Raw genomic sequence first — 19,251 nt, 5'->3', positions numbered from 1 at the left:
TGCCCCTCTGGGTTGCGTTTCACATTCTGACCCTACCCCACACCTTTATCTGAAATGCTACCTCACGTGTGAAGCTTTCCTCAAGGCTTCTTCACCAACAAAACACCCCAAGCAATCCAACCGGGTGTGTAATCATTTCTCCTTTGAAATGTCATTAAACCCACCTTCGCATCCCCAACGGCTGTTACCCCCAGTACCTATGGTGTGAACTGGGTGTCCGCTCAGCTCTCCTCACCGCAGGATCAGGATTTGGCTTCAGAGTGCGCTAAGGCACTTAGTGCTGTAACTGTGTCCAAGCCGCAGCCGTAAACTGTAAAGTTGGCTGCTTCAGTCACCTCATCCATTCTGCGGTCTTTGTAAATTTACGTCTTTTTAGAAAATCCCTTTTTAAAAATGAGGTTTTGATTAGGCTTTAGGGGAAAGATTGATTTGGGCATACAAGTTACATTAGCCAGAAAATAGATTAATAGAAAAAACTTTAAAAAGCAGTTTTGTAGGAAAGAGGGCCAGTTTATGTTTATCTTAAGAGGCAATAGGCTAAATCTTTTTTTTTTTTTTTTGTGGTACGCGGGCCTCTCACTGTTGTGGCCTCTCCCGTTGTGGAGCACAAGCTCCGGACGCACAGGCTCAGTGGCCGTGGCTCACGGGCCCAGCCGCTCCACGGCATGTGGGATCCTCCCAGACCGGGGCACGAACCCGTGTCCGCTGCATCGGCAGGCGGACTCTCCACCACTGCGCCACCAGGGAAGCCCCTAAATCTTTAAATAGGTTTTAAATGATTCAGAAAATCCTGAGGTGGCAACTCCATGATCAATAAAGAGTTAAGTTTCTTAATAAAATGGAACAGGGGATGGAGATCAGATCAGATGGTCTCTGAGATCCTTCAAATTCCACGAATATGTTCCATTACCAGTGGATCCAGGCATTTGTGGGGAGGGGCGCCCCATCCTTCTGAAGCTGAGATCACGGTAGTCTCAGAGGCCGAGTCATGTCTGTGACCTGGGATGGCCGTACGTGTTCTCTGCTTCTGTTTTCTTTCACAGTGACAACTGAGGACCTATCTCTTCACACAAAATATCCGCAGGCCACACAATACAAGCAGCTTTATAAAGAGGAAATGTCCTCAGACTGGCTGGGACACAAACATAAAAAGAAATGTTGGGCCTCCCTGGTGGCGCAGTGGTTGAGAGTCCGCCTGCCGATGCAGGGGATACGGGTTCGTGCCCCGGTCTGGGAGGATCCCATATGCCGCGGAGCGGCTGGGCCCGTGGGCCATGGTCGCTGGGCCTGCGCATCCGGAGCCTGTGCTCCGCAACGGGAGAGGCCACAACAGTGAGAGGCCCGCATACCGCAAAAAGAAAAAAAAAAAAAAAAAAAAGAAATGTTATCTCCTCTCAGGATGGAACGCTTGCAGGATGGGAAATCTGCACATGAACGACTGTTCAGTGATCTCTACGCACACTGTCCAAGTGGCCTCCCAACATGGGTGCCATTTTTATTTTGTTTTGTTTTTTGTTTTTTTTTGCAGTACGTGGGCCTCTCACTGTTGTGGCCTCTCCTGTTGCGGAGCATAGGCTCCGGACGCGCAGGTCCAGCGTCCATGGCTCATGGGCCCAGCCGCTCTGCGGCATGTGGGATCCTCCCAGACCGGGGCACGAACCCGTGTCCGCTGCATCGGCAGGCGGACTCTCAACCACTGCACCACCAGGGAAGCCCTGGGCGCCATTTTTACATCCACCGCACGGACATGGGAGCTTCCTTGCCTGAACCCAGGGCCACAGATGTCCTGGAAGAACCTTTCAATTTCAGCCCTGGGCTGGAGTCTGTGAAAACTGGAGAACAGAAGGCTGCTGTCCTCAGAACGAGGCCATTCCCACTAAACTCTGGAGTGAGAAGACCCTGCAGAGCTTAGCAGAAGCTAAGGGAAGCAGAGAAAGAATTTGTTGATAGATAAGAGGCTGGGTTCTGTGAAAGATGACGATGGAGCAAATACTAGTGAAAGTTAGTAAGAACCCAAGAATGAAATCCAAATCGTGACCACCTCGGCCAGTTACAACACGGACCTTGAGGACCCCAGCTTACTCTCTGCCTCGTAGTTAAACCTATTTCTGGTACGTGATGTCTGCCCTGTTTAGAGACCTTGCTTGAGGGAGGTTCTGTCAGCTTTCCCACCCAACCATTCTTTCTAGGACGTTCTAAAGTTCTTCTTTAGATAGACTTCCATTTCCCCTTCTGTATCTTATCGTGACCTTCCGCATTGTAAAGCCACTTCCTCCTTCGACAGGTAAGACTTCAGATTCCTGACCCTGCAGCTCCCGTCAGGCTGCTGTCTCTTCCCCCAGTGGGTCTGCTCACCACACTTCCCAGTCTCTGAGCTCTGTACACCTCTGCACTTCCCCAGCGTGTAATATCATAACGGTCCTGCCCTGGGGCAACAGGTCTTGATGGCAAAAGAGGAGTGTGGTAAGATGAGCTTCAAGGGGACTGGGAGTTAGTGCTGCATTTCAGAACCGCCCCCGACCCCCCAACACACAATTTTCTCCCATCACATTATCCTAGGAGAATGTCTGGGACTGAGCTTGGTGAGGAGGGGCTGAGATTTTGGATGACAACGCTGATAAAAAGAGGCTGAGGTCCCGAGCTACTGAGTGGCTATCAAAGGCTATCCAAGGCAGTCTGATAAAGATTCTTCATTCTTCACCCAGACCCGTAGGATTCAATTGTACCTGGTGTTGGCCTGTCTCTGCCCGTAGTGTACTTTCACCCCTTGAGATTATCTCAGTAGATCAAGCTCTTCTCTGAGATGTATTTTGCTACAACCATATTTATTATTTCTTACCTTTCCGTGGGTTCCTATCTTATCTTTTCAAGACATGAGGACAAGATGCAAAGATAATTCTTTGTGTCCACGATGGGACTTGGTCTACTATTTTGTATATGCTGACTGGTGTGATTAAGAACTTTCTAAAGTTTGGAATAAATTATCCATGAATTCGGTCATAGGAAAAGAATTTTTTTCCTGTCTGAATCTTCTTTTATATTATCTCAATCCTTACATATGCTTAAGAATTTTTGAAATTGTTTTACTACCTTTACAGATGGCCTATGTCCATCAATGTGTAAGATACACATTTTTTTTAAGGAAAGTGTAGGTGAACTTTGGGATTAACCGGCACAGCATGTAGAAAGCACTCTGATAAGCTGCAACTCTTTATAAGATGTAAAATATCAGTAACACACCTGGCAGAGGTGATCCAGGAAGGCTGCTCCTGAGAGAGCCGACGTCCTCAGCTAGGCAGCCCTACCTGTCCCGGGATCGCGGAGCTCCTGCCGGGTCCTAGGGGCGCCTTAGAAAGAGGTGCCACTCGGTGGCAGAACTCACCTTCGCACTTGAGCAGGAAGAAGTCGGCGCTGGGGCTGAAAGAGGCGCTGAAGTAGGCGCAGTCGTCCACCAGGTCGCAGGACAGGCACTGCCTGTTGAAGTTGCCCACCGTGTTGGCGCTGCAGGGACAGGGAGCGGGCGGGGCTGTCACCAGGGGCGAGACCCTCGGCTCCGGCCCCCGCGCCCAGCACGCTGGCTTCTCTCCCGCGCGGTGATCTGGGGGTGCCATCCTCCCACCTGTCTCCCTGCTGGCACGCCTCGAGTGCTGGCTCTGCTGTCACCCCCCCACGGGGCCGTCCCTAAGGGCCGCCCCCCCGCCAGGAGCGCTCAGCATGGCTGCTTCCTGGGAGTCATGCAGGCCCAGGCGTGTCCTGATGGGAGAGTCGGGTGTGGGGTATTATTTCTAGTGCCTCATCCCTCTGAGCAGGCGATTAGCACTTTAGGAACAGGAGCTACGTGTTCTGGATCTTTCACTACCCTCAGAGCACCTGCCGCAGGGACAGGACAGGGCAGGGGCTCCAGAAACAGCAGCGGCGGGGGCTCCGGCCGCTGCCACAGCCAGTGAGGAGGTGCCGGGGGTGCTTCTCGCTCCTGCAGCCGTCACCCAGGGCCGCTCTGATCAAGCACAGTTTCACGTCAAGAAGGCCTAACATGTTTTTCCAGAAGCTGTAAGATACCACGGCATCTTCCAATAAACCTGGAAGAAGTCCAGGTCTGAGTGTGTGGCGTGGGAAGGCTGCTAACGTGAAAGCGGTCTACAAGAGTGAAGATGCTTCACGGGAGACAGGACGGGTCAGAGGAAGCGCAGGCGGCCGGCCTCCACCTCCATCGCCTTGGCTCATTTGGTGACGGGCCTGGTGGGCTTATCCTGGTAGACAAGCAGAGAGGAGCCGTCCACAGAGAGGAGCGGACCTGTGACAGCGTGGATTTGCCGGGGTTTCCTCTGCCTCCGAAAGGCAGTGCCTCTCTCCCTCGTGCAGCCCTGACTCTCAGCAGAGGGGCCGGCGGACGGGAAGGTGGCCGTGCACCCGATGGGGCTTCTCCGGCTCCCGGCGGTGGGGGAGGGGAGCCTGGCATGGGCTCCGTCCAAACCATGAGGGCCACACGCATAGCGTCCTCTTAGGTGGCCCTCGTGCGTGAGGCAGGAACCAGCTGCCCCCGCCTTCCCGTCTGCAGAGCAAAGGGGTGGAGGTGACAGCGCCTCACGTCCTCCTCCGCTTCACGGGCAGAAAGCTCCTTGGGAGAACCCCGCTTCAGAAGCACCGGTTCTCCCTGGTGAGAGTGGGAAGTGGGGCGGGGGGCAGGTCACGGGGTTTATGCTGACGGCGGACGGACCCTGGAGAACACCTTGTCCTCTGCAGGATGCAGAGGCCAGCCTTGCTCCGCCCCCTTCAAGACTTCGGAACTCAGCCGGCGCCCACGTGGAGGAGGCCCGGGCAGTAGGGCCGACCCCACCCCAGGCCACCCGTACATCCCCAAAGCCCAGTTCCCTCCTGTGAAACCCCGGCCGAGAGTGATCCTTGCAAGTTCAGCTTCGACCAAGGTGAAAGGAAAGACTGTCAGACGTCTACCGAAGGAGAGACCCAGTCTGGCAAAAGCAGAAAAATACGATACTGCCTCCAATCTGGGGGCCTCGGCTTCTTCGGGTATTTCTCCCCAGACCGTGTCACGTGTGCTGGCGCCTCTCTCTGCCGCCCCCCATGGACTGCTGACGGGTGTGACTCTGGAACGCGCAGCCTCTGGCGGGAGACCGCCGTGCGCGGGGGTCGGGGGACGCACCTGTACAGCTGGCGTCTCCTCGGCAGGTCCTCCGTGCTGAGGAAGTAGCTGCAAAGACCAGCAGGCGCACGGCGGTTAGGCGGCTGCGGGGCAGGTGTGTTTCCGCGCGCCAGGCTCGGCCTCCGCGGACCTCCCCGAGGACGCGCTGCTCAGGGCCCACACAGAGAATGTTCCCGCCCGGGGCCGGCTCCACGCTGGACGCAAAGGCTGATCCCGTGACTCGGCGGCCGATGCCCGCCCGGGACCCCTGCGTGGGAAGCCTGGCTCCCGCGGGGACTCCCCGACTGCCTGAGCTGAACCGCACAGCCTGGAGGAAGGCACTTGACCTCCTTCAGTCTTGGCCCTACTTCTCTGAGAAGCGAGGAAAGCAGTGAACCTGCACCAGGACATGGGCGGCTGTCCTGAACGAGGCCCGGCTCACGACGCACTTGGGCTCACAGCGCCCTTGGGTCCCGCCCGGAACCAGCAAAGGCTCAGCCACCCCGCACGGCCACCCTCTCAGACACAGGCCTGGCTGCAGGCCCGACGTCCTCACGGGGACCTCGAGACGTGGGACGTGGGGCGGTCGGGCGGGAATCTAAGGGCGCGCTTTCGTGAAGGAACTAGGGCCTCGGGGCGCCGCCCAAGAGGGAGAGTGCTGAGCACAGTGTGAGCGGAGGAGAACAGAGAGGCGGCCCCGCGCACGCGCACTCACATCTTACTCCGCTTCTCGTCGTAGGACAGGATCTTGGTCGCGTCCCAGTCCCCAGAGGTGATGGACTGGATGTTGTCATTGCTGCTGTTAGGCTGGAACACAGACGGGACACAGGGTAGGGGGGCTGGGCCCAGCTTCGCTTCACGGCCGGGGGCCCTCGGACACAGGCTGACCACCCTTGGGCCGCAGCCCCGCCCCTTCTCTGAGCGCCCGCCTGGAGGGGCAGCGCCCGTGGCTGCCCTGCGATCAACCAGCCCCAGACCACCAGCAACTCCCACCGTGAGCTCCGCGTTTTAAGCGTCAGTGCTTCCTACGCTGCTGCTATTGTTCCTTCACCATCTGTAAATCTGATTAGCGGGTCATTATCACAGGGGGGCGAGAAGGGAGGAAAGAGAAATATGGAGAAGTGGATGAGACACGGCAAGGAGACAGAGAAGGAATAAAGAAAGGGTGGGAGGGAGGGGAGGCAGGAAAGGATGAAGGAAGGGAGGGAGGGAGGAGGGAGGGAGGAGGGACGGAGGGAGGAGGGAGGAAACCGCCCCCCCCCGGATCGTCGTCACTCTCCACCGTTCTTCACAAGGCCGGCTTGAAAGCGGTTCCCGCGTGCTGTGCGTCTGCACACACGGTCTCTCCCTAAGTGCCTCCCAGAGCAGAACAGTTATGACCACACATCACAACAGAAGGAGAAAGACGTGACCATCCCAACAGGAACAGGCTGTGAGATGCTGAGGCACGAGCCACAGGCAGGCTGTTCCAAGGGCAGGGGCCCCGGGCACGGGTGCAACGCGAATGCTGTTAAATCAGGCACGGGGCCCGAGGCTCACACTGTGGGGCACGGGGACCCCAGAAATGGCCTCGGGAGAAGGGAGAGCCTGTGCGGGCAGGACCAGGCGGGAGAAGCGGGCTGCCAGGGGTTCCGGAGGGCAGTGGGGGCCGAGGGGCTCCTGGGGAGGGGCCCCTGGAGTGGGGGGACCTGCCCCTGCTGGATGACTAACGGGTCCTCAGCCCATGCTGGTCACAGGGGTGAATCCGAGATGGGCTGAAAGGAACATCCCAGCACTTTAAGTCTTGACTGAAGTGATCCCAAATAAGAAACCAGGAATCTGGGGCCACAGCACCCAGGCCTTAGGAGTAAAGAGCTGAAGGTCAGCCCGTCTGCAGACGTTCTGTAAGTCACGCAATTAAGTGGCTTGAAAACGAAAACATCGGTATCTAAGTCTTTGAGTCAACGTGGTCCCTGTCCTGGAGCCACAGCCGAGTTTCTGTTCCTGTTCTATCAAAGCTGCTCCATGTGGGACATTCTTGGAATTTTGCTTTGGAGATTGCCTTTTGGGTCATGTCACGAACATAAATCTTCTACTTTATATCCACAGAATATTTTTTTTTTTTTTTTTTTTTCCTTTTGCGGTATGCGGGCCTCTCACTGTTGTGGCCTCTCCCGTTGCGGAGCACAGGCTCCGGACGCGCAGGCCCAGCGGCCGTGGCTCACGGGCCCAGCCGCTCCGCGGCATATGGGATCCTCCCAGACCGGGGCACGAACCCGTATCCCCTGCATCGGCAGGCGGACTCTCAACCACTGCGCCACCAGGGAGGCCCCTCCACAGAATATTTTTGATAACTTTTTTAAAAATAAAATTTTATTCACATGCCCTGATCTCCTAGACTCTGCTTCAACATGGAGGCCCCACTGACTGAGGCCAAGGGCAGTGCTGATGGGAGGCCCGCATCCCCTCAGCTTCCTCCTAAGGGCTGGGTTCCCTGAGTGCAGCTCCGGGGTCCCACCCCGCGGGGAGGGGGCTGCCCGCTCTGCAGGACGTGGCATTCACCAGGCTGTCTGCTCTTTCCACACGCACCTATACACAGCTCCCACATTCCCCGCTCAGTGATGCTCTGCTCTTAGCCCGTGGCTGCAGCACAGGGAACGGCAGTGCATCTGGCTGACCGTGGAGGTGGGATGCCCTGGGGCCACGAGGACACTGGGCCCGGCCCCCAGGACCCAGCAGAGGGAGGAAAGGCCAATGCGGGTGGATCAACAAACAAAGCAGTCTACACACACGTGTCCTGTGCTCAGACCCAGCAATGCACCCAGTGTCCTCTGATATCGTCAGAAGTGTCATTCGTATTTTTGCGCAATTACAGGAGGCACGAACGCCACCCCTGCCCAGTCAGGACGGCTGGTTCATGAAGGCCCCGTCCGTCCCCACGTGGGGACCCGCCTTCCAGTTTCAGGGCCCGGCTTCCCCCAGGGAGCACTTAGCTCCCCTGCTGGGGGGGGAAGGCCCCCAGGGCACCCCCCAGCAGAGCAGGAAACTAGGGAGCTCACCTGGGAGGAGGACACCATGATGTGATAGAACTTCCCCTGGCCCCCCTGCGGGATCGCTCGGACAAAGAAGAACTTCCGGCCGTCCTTGGAGAACACTGGCTCTTCGTTCTGCGGACGAAAGCCATCGGTTAAGTCTACAGACTGTTTTGAGGGGCTGAACCAGGATAAACTACATTTTGAGATACACTTTCCATTTAATTGCCAATGAGAGATACAGCTGAAAGGCTAAAGGCTGTGTGGGGCCTTTACCCTCCTCGGGAATCACGAGTCAAACCTCCAGTTTCCTCAGAAAATAATGAGGAATTCAGAGGAATTCAGAGGCAACTGCCCAGGCAGAGGCAAACACACGGGTGGCCCCTGGTTCACAGGACACCCAGCTCACCCAGCCAAACAGGAGCTCAGCACTAGGAAAGTGCAGGGCTGGGCTCCCCACTTACCTGTGGCCTCTGCAAAATTCTCCAGGCGCATTTTTTTTAAAACCATTTTTAAAAACGGAAACATAGTTGATTTACAATGTTGGGTTAGCTTCAGGTGTAAAGTGATTCAGTTATATATATATTTTTTTTTTTTCAGATTCTCTTCCATTATAGGTTATTACAAGACAGTTCCCTGTGCTATACAGCAGGTCCTTGTTTATTTATTTTATACATAGTAGTGTCTGTATACTAATCCCAAACCCCTAATTTATCTGCCCCCCCAACCCCGCTATCTCCTCTGGTAACCATAAGTTTGCTTTCTATGTCTGTGAGTCTATTTCTATTTTGTAAATAAGTTCATTTATATCACCAGGGGTGTTTACTATCTATCATAATTCTGAACAATCACAAACCTGATGTTGCCTAAAAATGAATTCTAGTCTTTCCATGCTGTCTTTTGTTCTTTTATTTAATAAAATCCACCTCATACTGAATAGCCCACCAAGGAGACAAGAGGAAAGAAAGAAAACCCCCCCAGCAAACAAGGACAGATTCTGCACGTTCTAGGATGCAGGTGAGAGCACACGCTATTCCCAGGGACTCACTGGGCTTATTACACGGCTTCCAACGAGAAGGAAGTTCCACACGGGCATTCACTGGATGGCACATGTTTGCTTGGACCTCCTGTCACTTTTCCCTGGAAACAAAATCAGCATTCCCAGTTTTCCCTGGGGGGAAGAATTCCAGTCTGCATTCAAAGCCAGAGCTTGTAGTATGTTGCTGCATCTTGGCCTGGCCCTCACCCCTAAAGCTGAGAAGCCACCGCTCAGCCCCCAGCCACCCACTGTGGGTTGGCCGTCGCCTTAATAGGCAAGAGGGATTGGCGTCTCAGCCTCTAGGAAGCTCCAGCTTGAAAGTTTCCATCCGTGAACACCGATTAGTTGGCCACGATACACATTTTCTGATTCAAGGAGCGCCACGCTAACGTGAATGAGAACAAACGGTAAATAAACCCCAGCTGGCGCGAGGGAAACTCATTTCCCTGCAGTGAATGAATACATGCAAATATGATATGCCCAGAGAAATAAACCAACATGTGATTAAAGTGACATTTCATCTTCATGAATATTTGCAGTAAAATGAAACCTTTAATCTGCAAATATTTATTTTTCTATTTAGTGTTGGAAGTATGGTATTTAAAAATAGAGGAAATGGAAAAACCAGCAGTAAATCTGGCTTTTTAAATGTACTTTTATTTGCCAACTGCAGGATGGATACCGCAATACTGCTTCCGTTTTTTTGGGAAACGTTTGTACTTTTGGCAGAGAAATATACTATGAGTAAATATAATAAATAATTAATTCAGGCCTGAAACATTGCTTTTACACTGAGAAGCACTCAAGCATTGCAATGTCATCTTTACATTGATCCTGGGAACATTCCACAGCCGGCAGGTGAAGGACCAGCCTTTGAACCTCTCTGAGACTTGGTTTCTCATGTAGTAGATGTATATTTAGTGAAAAAGTGCAATGACTTTTGACTAGGAGACCTGGATTTTAATCCTGGTTCTGACTTTCCTGGATTTGAGGAGAAGCGTTTCTAGCCCTCTGGGTAACAGGGCATTTATCGTACCAGGCCCTGCCTGGTTTCTCCAACTCCAGTCGAGCAGATCTATGAAGAATGAGTCCTTTTTATTGGTGAAAGACTTTCTGTGAGCTATTTGTAGACTTTTTGCCCATTCTTTCTATGGTTCAGATACATTCATCTGGTCAATCTCCCTGCCTGAATTTTGAAATCACAAAACCAAAATTCTGGTTAAAGAAGATTGTCAGAAATTGACCTGCAGGAGTGACTCTTTAAACACAAAGATGGGTCCTAGGTCCTACCCCAAATGGCCTCGGGCCTGCAGGGCCCCTAGTGGACCTGCCCCAGGACAGACTTTGAAGGTCACGGCAGCAGTGATGGTGTGTGTGTGCCGGGGGAGGGGCTGCCTATTTCTCCAGAGTATTCCCAGAGGAGAGGGAACTTAGTGGGTCTTCACCCTCTTTTTGTGGGCTCGTGGGGGATCTTTGAGAGGTCCACGCTGAGGCCTAGGAAGGAGATGGGAGGAAAACACGGGGGGGGGGGGGAAGAGAGGCTCAGACCACGGCCCCAGGACTGCCCTCGCCCACCCCCGTTCCCCTGGCAACGAGCACTCAGAAGACCCCATGATCTTGGCACCCTGGGTCTCCCCAGGGTCAGCAGAACCGTCCAGACCCCAGTCCTCTCTTCCTCTGATGCGGCCCTGGGCAGCGGGGGTGAGCCCTGCGGCCCCTTTGTGATGACGTGCATGAAGTGGCTGCCAGCAGCTTCCCCGGCGGCAGATGGCAGGTTGGCCTAAAATACATTCCTAACTCGCCCCCCAGGACCTCGCAGGGTCGTGAAGGATGCAGCAACAAGACAGCTTATTTTTGAAAGAGGGTCCACAGATTGCTTTGTGAAAGATCTCTTCAAAAGGAACGTCATGAGAAACTGTTTGACACCGGGTTTCCTACTGACCACGGCGCTGAAGGAACAGATGGAGACGCGGGCTGAGCGGTGCTCGGCGAGGGGGGGCTCCGTGGGGTCCTGTGCCCGCCTTGGGGGCGGCTGGCACCCTGTGCCACTGGCTGGACTATGTATTTTTCAAAGGCTGTTTAAAAAATGTTAGCTGTTGCCTAATAAGTGCTTTAAAGTTTACATATTAAAAGTGTAAGAATTATACTTTTACTTTCTGCTGGTTTTTAAGTGCTGACTTGATTTTGTTTGGAACGACCTGGTTTCCCAAATCCAGGCTGCCTATCCGGTGCTTGGCTGGTGTTCTTAGGTGGGTGACAGGATGTGTGCTCCGAAAATACACAACAGTCTTGCCCACGGCGGTGTCTCTGTGTCCTGTCCGCAGAGCTTACGAGGACGACAGCTCGAGGCCCAAAGCACAGGTGACCAGTGGGGACATGGGTCCCGTGAGTGCCGGACAGAAAGGCAGGGGCAGGAGGGGACCCTCTGACCCTGGCTTTCCCACAGCCCTCTGCCCCGTGAGAAACAAGCCGCTGGCTGCTTTGGTAAGTCCACCCTCCCTCCTCCAACTCAGACACAGACCGCACGTGGCTTGAGGCCCAGTCCTGCAGCCGGGCCTCGGGGCCCCATGCATGCCCAGCCCCAGCCCTGTGACGGCCCTTCCACACGCCCTGGGGACAGAGTCTAGGACTCCGCCCACATTCCGCACTTGGGGATCCGTGCAGCTCTCTCCCTTTCTACACCAAGACATCTTGGAGAGCCGCTGCTCTAGCGGATTCATTTCTTAAAAAGTCGAGCATGACACAAACTAAAACATGTTAATACAAGTGAGCCCTTCATGGCATCCAGCACATTCACAATGTCGGGCAACCACCAGCTCTGTCCAGTTCCAAACCACTCCCATCACCCCCAGTTGAGCCCAGCCTCCATTAAGCTGTTACCCCCCACCCCAGATTCCCAGCCCCTGCAGCCACCAAACAGCCTCCGGGTTGTACTTTTGCTGACTTGGGCATCTCTCGTAAGTGGAGTCACACGGCGGGCGGCCCCCTTTCACTCAGCATCGTGTTCTTGGCAGGACTACTCACAGCACCAAAAGGCAGAAGCAACCCGAATGTTATCAACGGATGAATGAACCGTGGTACGTCCACGCCATGGAACACCGTTCCACCAGAAGGTGGCTGACATGCGCTCTGTGGAAGTGGTGGATTCTTGTTTTTGAAATCCACAAAGCCTAGCATGGTGCCTGGTACAATCCATACGTATTAGTTGAACAGATGACTACGTATATAATGGATTTTTTTTCTGACTCTTTCATCTCAACGTCTTTGGCATTTTGTGTGACTATAAGAGGAACGTCATATTACTTCTGATACCTGTGCTTGTATCATTGGTCCAGGTGGCATTCAAGGACTTCTCAGTGGAACTCCCCAACAAATACTTTAAGACGCCCAAGCACAATCTCATTCTGGATACTTCTCAGCATGGACTTGGCATCCAAACTTGGACATAGGAAAACCAAAGTGGCCACAGTGGGCACTCCTCTTTTGTATCAGGCTGGCACAGAGCAGGAACAGGACATATTTAAAAGCAATCACGCCCACTGATGAGGGCACCACCCCTGAGATAATTGATGGGAGGCTGGGCCAGATTGCTGATTCCACAGATAACAGAGGTGCACACAGAGTTTCTAGAATGTTCTTGGAGAGCCACTGGGAACAGTCGCATTGTCCAGCTTCAGTTCCTTCCCATAAACGGAATCTGTCTCATCAATAAAGAAGCACACCCGTGCCCTCTCCACCATCATTCTGAGACTCAAACCCGATTAGATTTTTCCCACAGAATTTTCAGACGATTTTCATCCCATTCAGTAGGATAAGAAGGAAGTGAGCTTCCAAAACTTTCCACCTGTGCTTTCTAACCTCAGGGTGTGGAATGAGAAAAAAATAATTGAAGAAAGAAAATACCAGAGTTGAGAGTTTCATTTCTTGTGTGGGTTTAATTTTTCTGTCAGGGTGAGCACTGCAGGTCTCCTTTGATTCCCTCCAGTTCCTCAAGCCTGTTTCACGTGCATCCCTTATCCGAGGCGGGGACGGGAAATTCAGGGGAGGCTCTAAAGTCAGGTCCCCAGGAAGACTCAAGCTGAACCGCACGGAATCCACCTCAAAGGAGGCATCCACGACCCACGCCGAGAAAAACAGCAACGTCAGCCCTGTTCCATTTTCTTTGACTGAAGTAGGTTAAATCTAGGCAACTTGTTTGGACTCATCCTTTCAACGCACCAAAGGGACATCACCTAACTGAGAACTGAGATCTCACTGAGCACCACACGTTCTCAAGAGCAGGGATTTTCCAGCCCTCTTCCATGGAGGCCACAGTTCTCCAGCAGTGCTGGGGCCGCAGGGAAGCCAGGTGGGCTGAGTGGCTCTGCTGCCCCCAAGAGCCTCACGCGCACGCACGCATGTGTGTGTGTGTGCACACGTGTGCACGTGCGTGTCTACCTGGGGCTTCCTGTAGGATTTAACGAGAGAAGCCGTGTTGTAAACACTGGGAAAGGACCTGGTGGCTGGTGTAGGCGGACAGTGTGGGATTTGCATGCGCAATAGTTACCTGTCTGTGGAGCCAGGCTTCACTTTCATCCTCATGTTTCTGAAACGAAATAAGAGCATTAGAGAAAGGAGTTTTCACACGTATTGTGTCTGCGACCAGCAGTGCAGAAACAATTGGATTCCCCTCCGTGGTAGTTGCACAAGCTCAGGAAGGGGGCCGGCCCTGCTCTGCCTTGTCTCATGATGTGACTCAGAGCTGAGCACGAGTGTCCCCGAACAGGAAAAATGTCACTCTCCCAGCAACGAGGACAAATCCACGGGGGGTGTGAATCCTTTGGAAGGTGCTGCATTTCTACCATTTGGTGGTCACCCCTGACCAGACACATGCCCGTCAGACGGTCACCAATGACCACACACGCGTCCACTAGATGGTCGCCAATGACCATCTAGTGGCATGTGCCCATTTAAAGGCAAATCTCAGGTGCTGCATCAGTTTACAAATTTGTGTGCATGCGTGCATGTGTGCGTGTATGTGTGCATGTGCATGGGTGTCTGTGTGTACGTGTGTCAAATTTCCAGTTCACAACAATCCTGGCAGACCAAAACATTAAAAGGACTTAAAAAGCAAATGAAAAGTAAATCTCAGAGAGCTGTGTGGAAAGACATATAATGGGAGACCAAACACACCAACCAAACCACCAGGAATTGCTATTCAGCCGCATGGGCCGTGGACCTGTCCCTGGGGCAGGTCTGTTCTTTATCTGTGGACTCTAAACATGGGCAGGCTGGAGTTTCACTGCTGACCCCGCAAGACTGGGGGGCCAGATGCCAGAAGACCTGGGCTACGAGCCATTCCCAGCTTCCCAGCCGCGAGTCCACTCTTTCCTTCCTTCCCCTCAAGAAGCCCATCAGAATAACCTGGAATCTGCTCTAAATTGTATTAAAAATCGAGTAAATCACTGGCCCACTGAGAACACTGGTCTCAGCAACAGCTCACTGCGACTCCCCTCAAGATCGTCATTGGGCCGCAGGGTCAGAGCTGCTGTCTGGGGCCCCGAAGTCACAACACAGCTGCTCTGCAAGCCTTTCTCCTCCTCAGTTGGGAAATAAAAATTTAGGGCCCAAAAAGAGTTTCTGAGAGAACTGCCTGGGTTTATTAACTGATTTTAATGGATGTTTCTTTACCCAACACAAGGAGCCCTGCCCCTTGGGGCTCAGGGATCATGGACGATGCAGCCCTTGGGCCAGGGGCAGGCCGCCTGAGGGGCTGAGACAGCCGTGGGTCACTCCCTTGCTTCACAGGGTTGCCAAGTCTCTCTTTAGATTTTCGTTCCTCCTTGTCTCCCCTCCCTTCGCCCCCTGTAACCACCCACTAAGTCAGCCTGAGGCCCTAGGAACACACTGGCCTCACTGGTGACTTTCAGACATGGTGCCGACCGTCCAGGGTACCAGCTGGCTCTGGTCAGTGAGGGACAGAGAGGCTGAAACGGCCAGGCCAGGTTGCAGTGCCGGGTCCTGGGGCCTCAGGCCGGACCCCGCCCCTCTCTAAACATCAACTGGAAAATGAGAAGCAGCCCCTTTGTGAAGTAGCTGTGGGCAAGGATAAAGGGAAGTGAGAGCTCTGTGAGCTGGGGACTGAGAGGATCAGCCCCACGTCTGCAGCAGTCCTCAATTCAACCACAAGGTGACACCCAAACAGAGACCCACATGCAGGCTGCACCTGGACCAGCCAGGAGCTGAGTGTGTGTGTGGCTCAGAGAGGACCTTCATGCCCGGGGATGCTCCCCGCCGTCCAGTTAGCCCCTCCCCCATACCTTGGTGCAGACCCCGGTGGTGGCATCGCAGAGGGTGAGGATGGACACGTTCTGTGCCCGGCTCAGCCAGTTCACGGCGACCTTGGTGGTGGTGGCCCACTTGACCATGGTGATGTAGTACTCCCTGAAAGCACGAGATGCATGGTGAGAAGTGATGCAGGGCCCTCGGGGACCAGAGACACCGGCCCAACCTGGACATTGGGCCAATGTGGGGCGTGTGGGTTTCTGAGACGGGGGTCTCAGGAAAGTGTGCTGCCGATGAGCCCCCAGGGGAGGCCCAGCAGGAACCGGTGCTGGAATAAGCTGGCGGGGGTGTGCTGCTCTCCCAGCTGCCCCCCAAGAGCTGTGTGCCCCTGCACCGGGCCAACACCCAGCCGTCCAACCTGTCCCCTGGGGCTGGCCTGTGCTTCTGCCCCTCGGGTTTTGTAAGTCATGCTGGGCGTCGCTGCCCACTGACCTGGCTTTCTCGTCACGGTCCAGCCAGATCGCAACTCCACGTGGCTGGAAGCGGTGAGGATGGCTCTTGAGAGGCCGTCAGAGCAAGAGCCAGGAAGGGCTCCGAGAAAGGGGCCCCTCAGGGAGGGTTAACCTATAACTCCCCCTTCCCCTCCCCGCGGGCCGAGCTGGGGAAGCCTCAGCATTCCTTTCCCTAAATTCCCAGGGGCATTCTCGAGCTAATTAGGGAAACTGGTCCATGGCTTTGGGCACCTGGTGGACTTGATGTAACACCCTAGATGTCACGCACTCGCATTCACCCAAACCTGAACACCCCACAGTGTACCCGGCGGTGGCGGGGGGTTGCGGGGGAGGGTACTGGGGCTCCCAGTCCTTAATTGAATTACCCAGAGCCCTCCAAGAACAGAATTTTTAGGAAAAAATGTACACTTAAGAGTTAGAAGGAAATGACGGAAAATAACTGCACAAAAATAATATCCTCAGGTGAATTCCGAGACTGTTCTTTCTAGAGGCCCAAGAACACATGCCTCACCGCCTGCCCCGACTCTATCTGTAATGAGATCTCATGTTCAGAATGATGACTTCATGTCTGACAAGATCCTTTATCGCTAAGATGCAGCACGTTCACTGGATGATGCCGGGCCAGCTGGAAGGAGAACCAGTAGTTCAGTAATTATTGTCAACAGAAGAGTCTAAATAACCAGGCGCTTTCAAATAGGCTTCAGCTAACCAGGGGATTAAATTGCCGTGGCGCCCATTTCTCGAATCTACCTGTTAATCACAGTTGTTGTTAATTTAACCAAAGTCAAGAGCATGTGGCAAACACGGTGGTGGAGGCCTCTGAGCCATGGGGCGGGGAGGGTCGGGAGGGCAGGCCCTGGAGCGAGAGACACAGGCTCCATGAATTCGCTGAGCACATGGTGGAGAGTCATTCAGCGCAGTCCAGCTTTTACGCTTTTCCACCTTCTCGATTTCTGTGATTTTCTGAAATCCAGCTGTTTCTGTTCTTACCATCTGCTCCGGGGACCCTGGGCCTGCATGTTTACAGGATCCCACCCTGTCCTCTCACGGCTCCTGCTCTGAAAGTAACACATCCTTCTAGCGGTTTCTCGTGGCGCCTGCTTTGCTTGCCACTTCACCGCCGGGAGGACTGGAGCCATGTCTCTAACGACGGGATGGGACCATCCGCCTGCGTGTCTGCAGACGTGAGACATGTCCGGTCTGTGCCCAACCCATGCTGTACATGTAACACTTTCAATTTTTAATTAAGTCATAGATGGGCTCTACGCCCTGTCAGACAGACACTGAAGAGGACCTGGCACTGAAGGGCCTGGTGGATGGACCCCAGTTAACTCCCATTTTTGGATCTGTTTGACGCAGACGTTCCTGTCCAGGTGTGATATGAGGTTACGGAGACAGGCTGCACTTAAATACATCCCATCTGGATGAAATCAAGGAAGGCAAAGTCCGATCTCCCAGGATGACTTTTTTTCTGTGGCCTTCATACAACTGATAATTCGGGGAGTCCCTCATCTTGTTTCCATTTGCTGGAAATATTTCTTCGTTCTTTGCCTCCTTCTCATTTTTATGGTGTTCTTTTGCATAATCTTCATTTAGGCCAAATATGAAAGAGGTTATTCTGACATGTTAAAAGGTGAGGCTGACTACATTCGCTGCTCCCGCGATCGGTGTGAGGACCACAAACAACGGGGATTCGCGGTGGGAGGGAGATGGGGCTCAACTCCAAACACAACAAGGGAAAGTGTAAACCTCCTGCCAAGGAGCAGGTGGAGGCCAGTGGATGGACGGTTACTAAGAGGAAACATCAGGGATAAAGGGGCTTCTGGCCAAACTTTCTCTTGCTGAAGGCAGGCCAAGTGGCCAGACAACCTCTGGAGGAGGTGGGGCTGAGAAAGGTGATCAGACATTGAGGGTTGGAGGATCCTGGCTGCGAGTGGGTGATGCAAACACACCTGGAAATGTGAATGTCAAGGCCTGTTTGCGGAGAGGATTCAGAGGAGCTGGACTAAAGTTTGGTCCAGAAAGAGACAGTCAGTGATTACACACTATTCTCAGTGTTTCCATGTCCTAACTCGATATGAGAACCATTTTAACTGGAAATAAAGAGATGAATGCAAACCTTCTCTTTCTGGTAAGAAACTCCTGAGTGACTGACACCTTTGGAGCGAATCACACAAGAGCATCACTGAGCTGTGAGGCTGGCCCGGGGGTGGGGCTGGGCTGGTGGCACCAATGCAGTCGTGTGGCCAACTAACCACTTTATTGTTCATGTTTCAAGTTGCCGCCAGAAAACAGGGAGATGTAGCGGCAAGCCTGCTTCACGGGGCTGGAGAGAGTCAGGACTGTCTCCCTGCAGAGGTTCGCTACTTTCTAGAGGTTTCCTACTTCCTAGAAATGCAGCCACATGCCCAGTTAAAGTGAGTGTTAGAGCCTCGCTCTCTGGTTTTACTTTCCTAATTTGTAATATGGGACATGAGTTACAGAGGAAAAAAAGAATTGTACTGCAAATTAGGACAGTTAAATGTGGACCCACTTTGCCTAGTTCAGTGGAACCTTGGCCAGGCTGTGGACTGTCAGCTGGACGAAGGGGTGGGATGCAGCTTCCTGCAGAGGCTGGGAGAGCTCTGCTTCTACAACTAATACTGTATGGAACTTGAATCCTCGGTTCCTTCATCTGTGTAGCAGGAATTTCACAGAATTTGGATGGCACCTTTAGAGACTTTTATGGTGATGAAATATAATGAGAAATATTTTTTTAAAACTCTTGAAACAATAAAAATCGTTCAGGACTCTGTAAAGATGACATGATAACCTCGCCGAGAATAAGTGGTGCTTCAGGGCCTTTGCTTCCAATAGCATTACCCTTCATCAAACACCTTGGGAACGTCTCACCTGACCTGCCTTCAGAACGTCACAGCTATACAGGTCTCATTACCTGTACAGCAACATCTCGTTTCTAAGCAGTATTTCCTAATTCTGTGAGTGGCGTCAATGACTAGACTTGGTGCCAAACAATTTTTGGTTATTTTAAGTTATCAAGTCTGCCTGCCAAGATAAAGCAGTGCCAAGAATAAGCTGATTTCAAAGGTGCGCTCGCAGCTCTTTGGTGATGAGGTGTAGACCCTCACAGAGAAGCGATGCTTTGGATGGAATGACATTCTTTTGCAACGTAAGGCTTCGTAGCCACACCATATGTTAATGGAAAGGAAAATAAAACACGGACTCCCCTAACGAAGGTTTCCCTCAGCAGAAAGCCTAGACTGGAGGAAGAGAAGGTCTCCTGGT

General features: G+C 53.2%; 1 protein-coding gene across 5 annotated transcripts in view; it reads right to left on the bottom strand.

Annotated features, from left to right (window-relative positions):
• Positions 1-19,251, bottom strand: part of DPP6 (dipeptidyl peptidase like 6) — a gene marked incomplete at both ends in the record, with an annotated part of 1,078,039 nt that overhangs the window by 88,217 nt on the left and 970,571 nt on the right. For all 5 annotated transcript variants that reach the window (XM_082632824.1, XM_082632826.1, XM_082632823.1 and 2 more), the window contains 6 exons: positions 3,383-3,501; positions 5,162-5,209; positions 5,856-5,947; positions 8,179-8,286; positions 13,737-13,775; positions 15,490-15,613. In XM_082632824.1, coding sequence (XP_082488950.1) covers positions 3,383-3,501; positions 5,162-5,209; positions 5,856-5,947; positions 8,179-8,286; positions 13,737-13,775; positions 15,490-15,613 — 530 coding nt within the window. The remainder of the gene's footprint in view (positions 1-3,382; positions 3,502-5,161; positions 5,210-5,855; positions 5,948-8,178; positions 8,287-13,736; positions 13,776-15,489; positions 15,614-19,251) is intronic.

The sequence above is a fragment of the Mesoplodon mirus genome (genome assembly GCF_964341445.2).
Source record: "Mesoplodon mirus genome assembly, chromosome: 9".
Taxonomy (NCBI): Eukaryota; Metazoa; Chordata; class Mammalia; order Artiodactyla; family Ziphiidae; genus Mesoplodon; species Mesoplodon mirus.
Note: the sequence above shows the minus strand (reverse complement) of the source record. Positions and strands in the feature narration are given on the sequence as shown.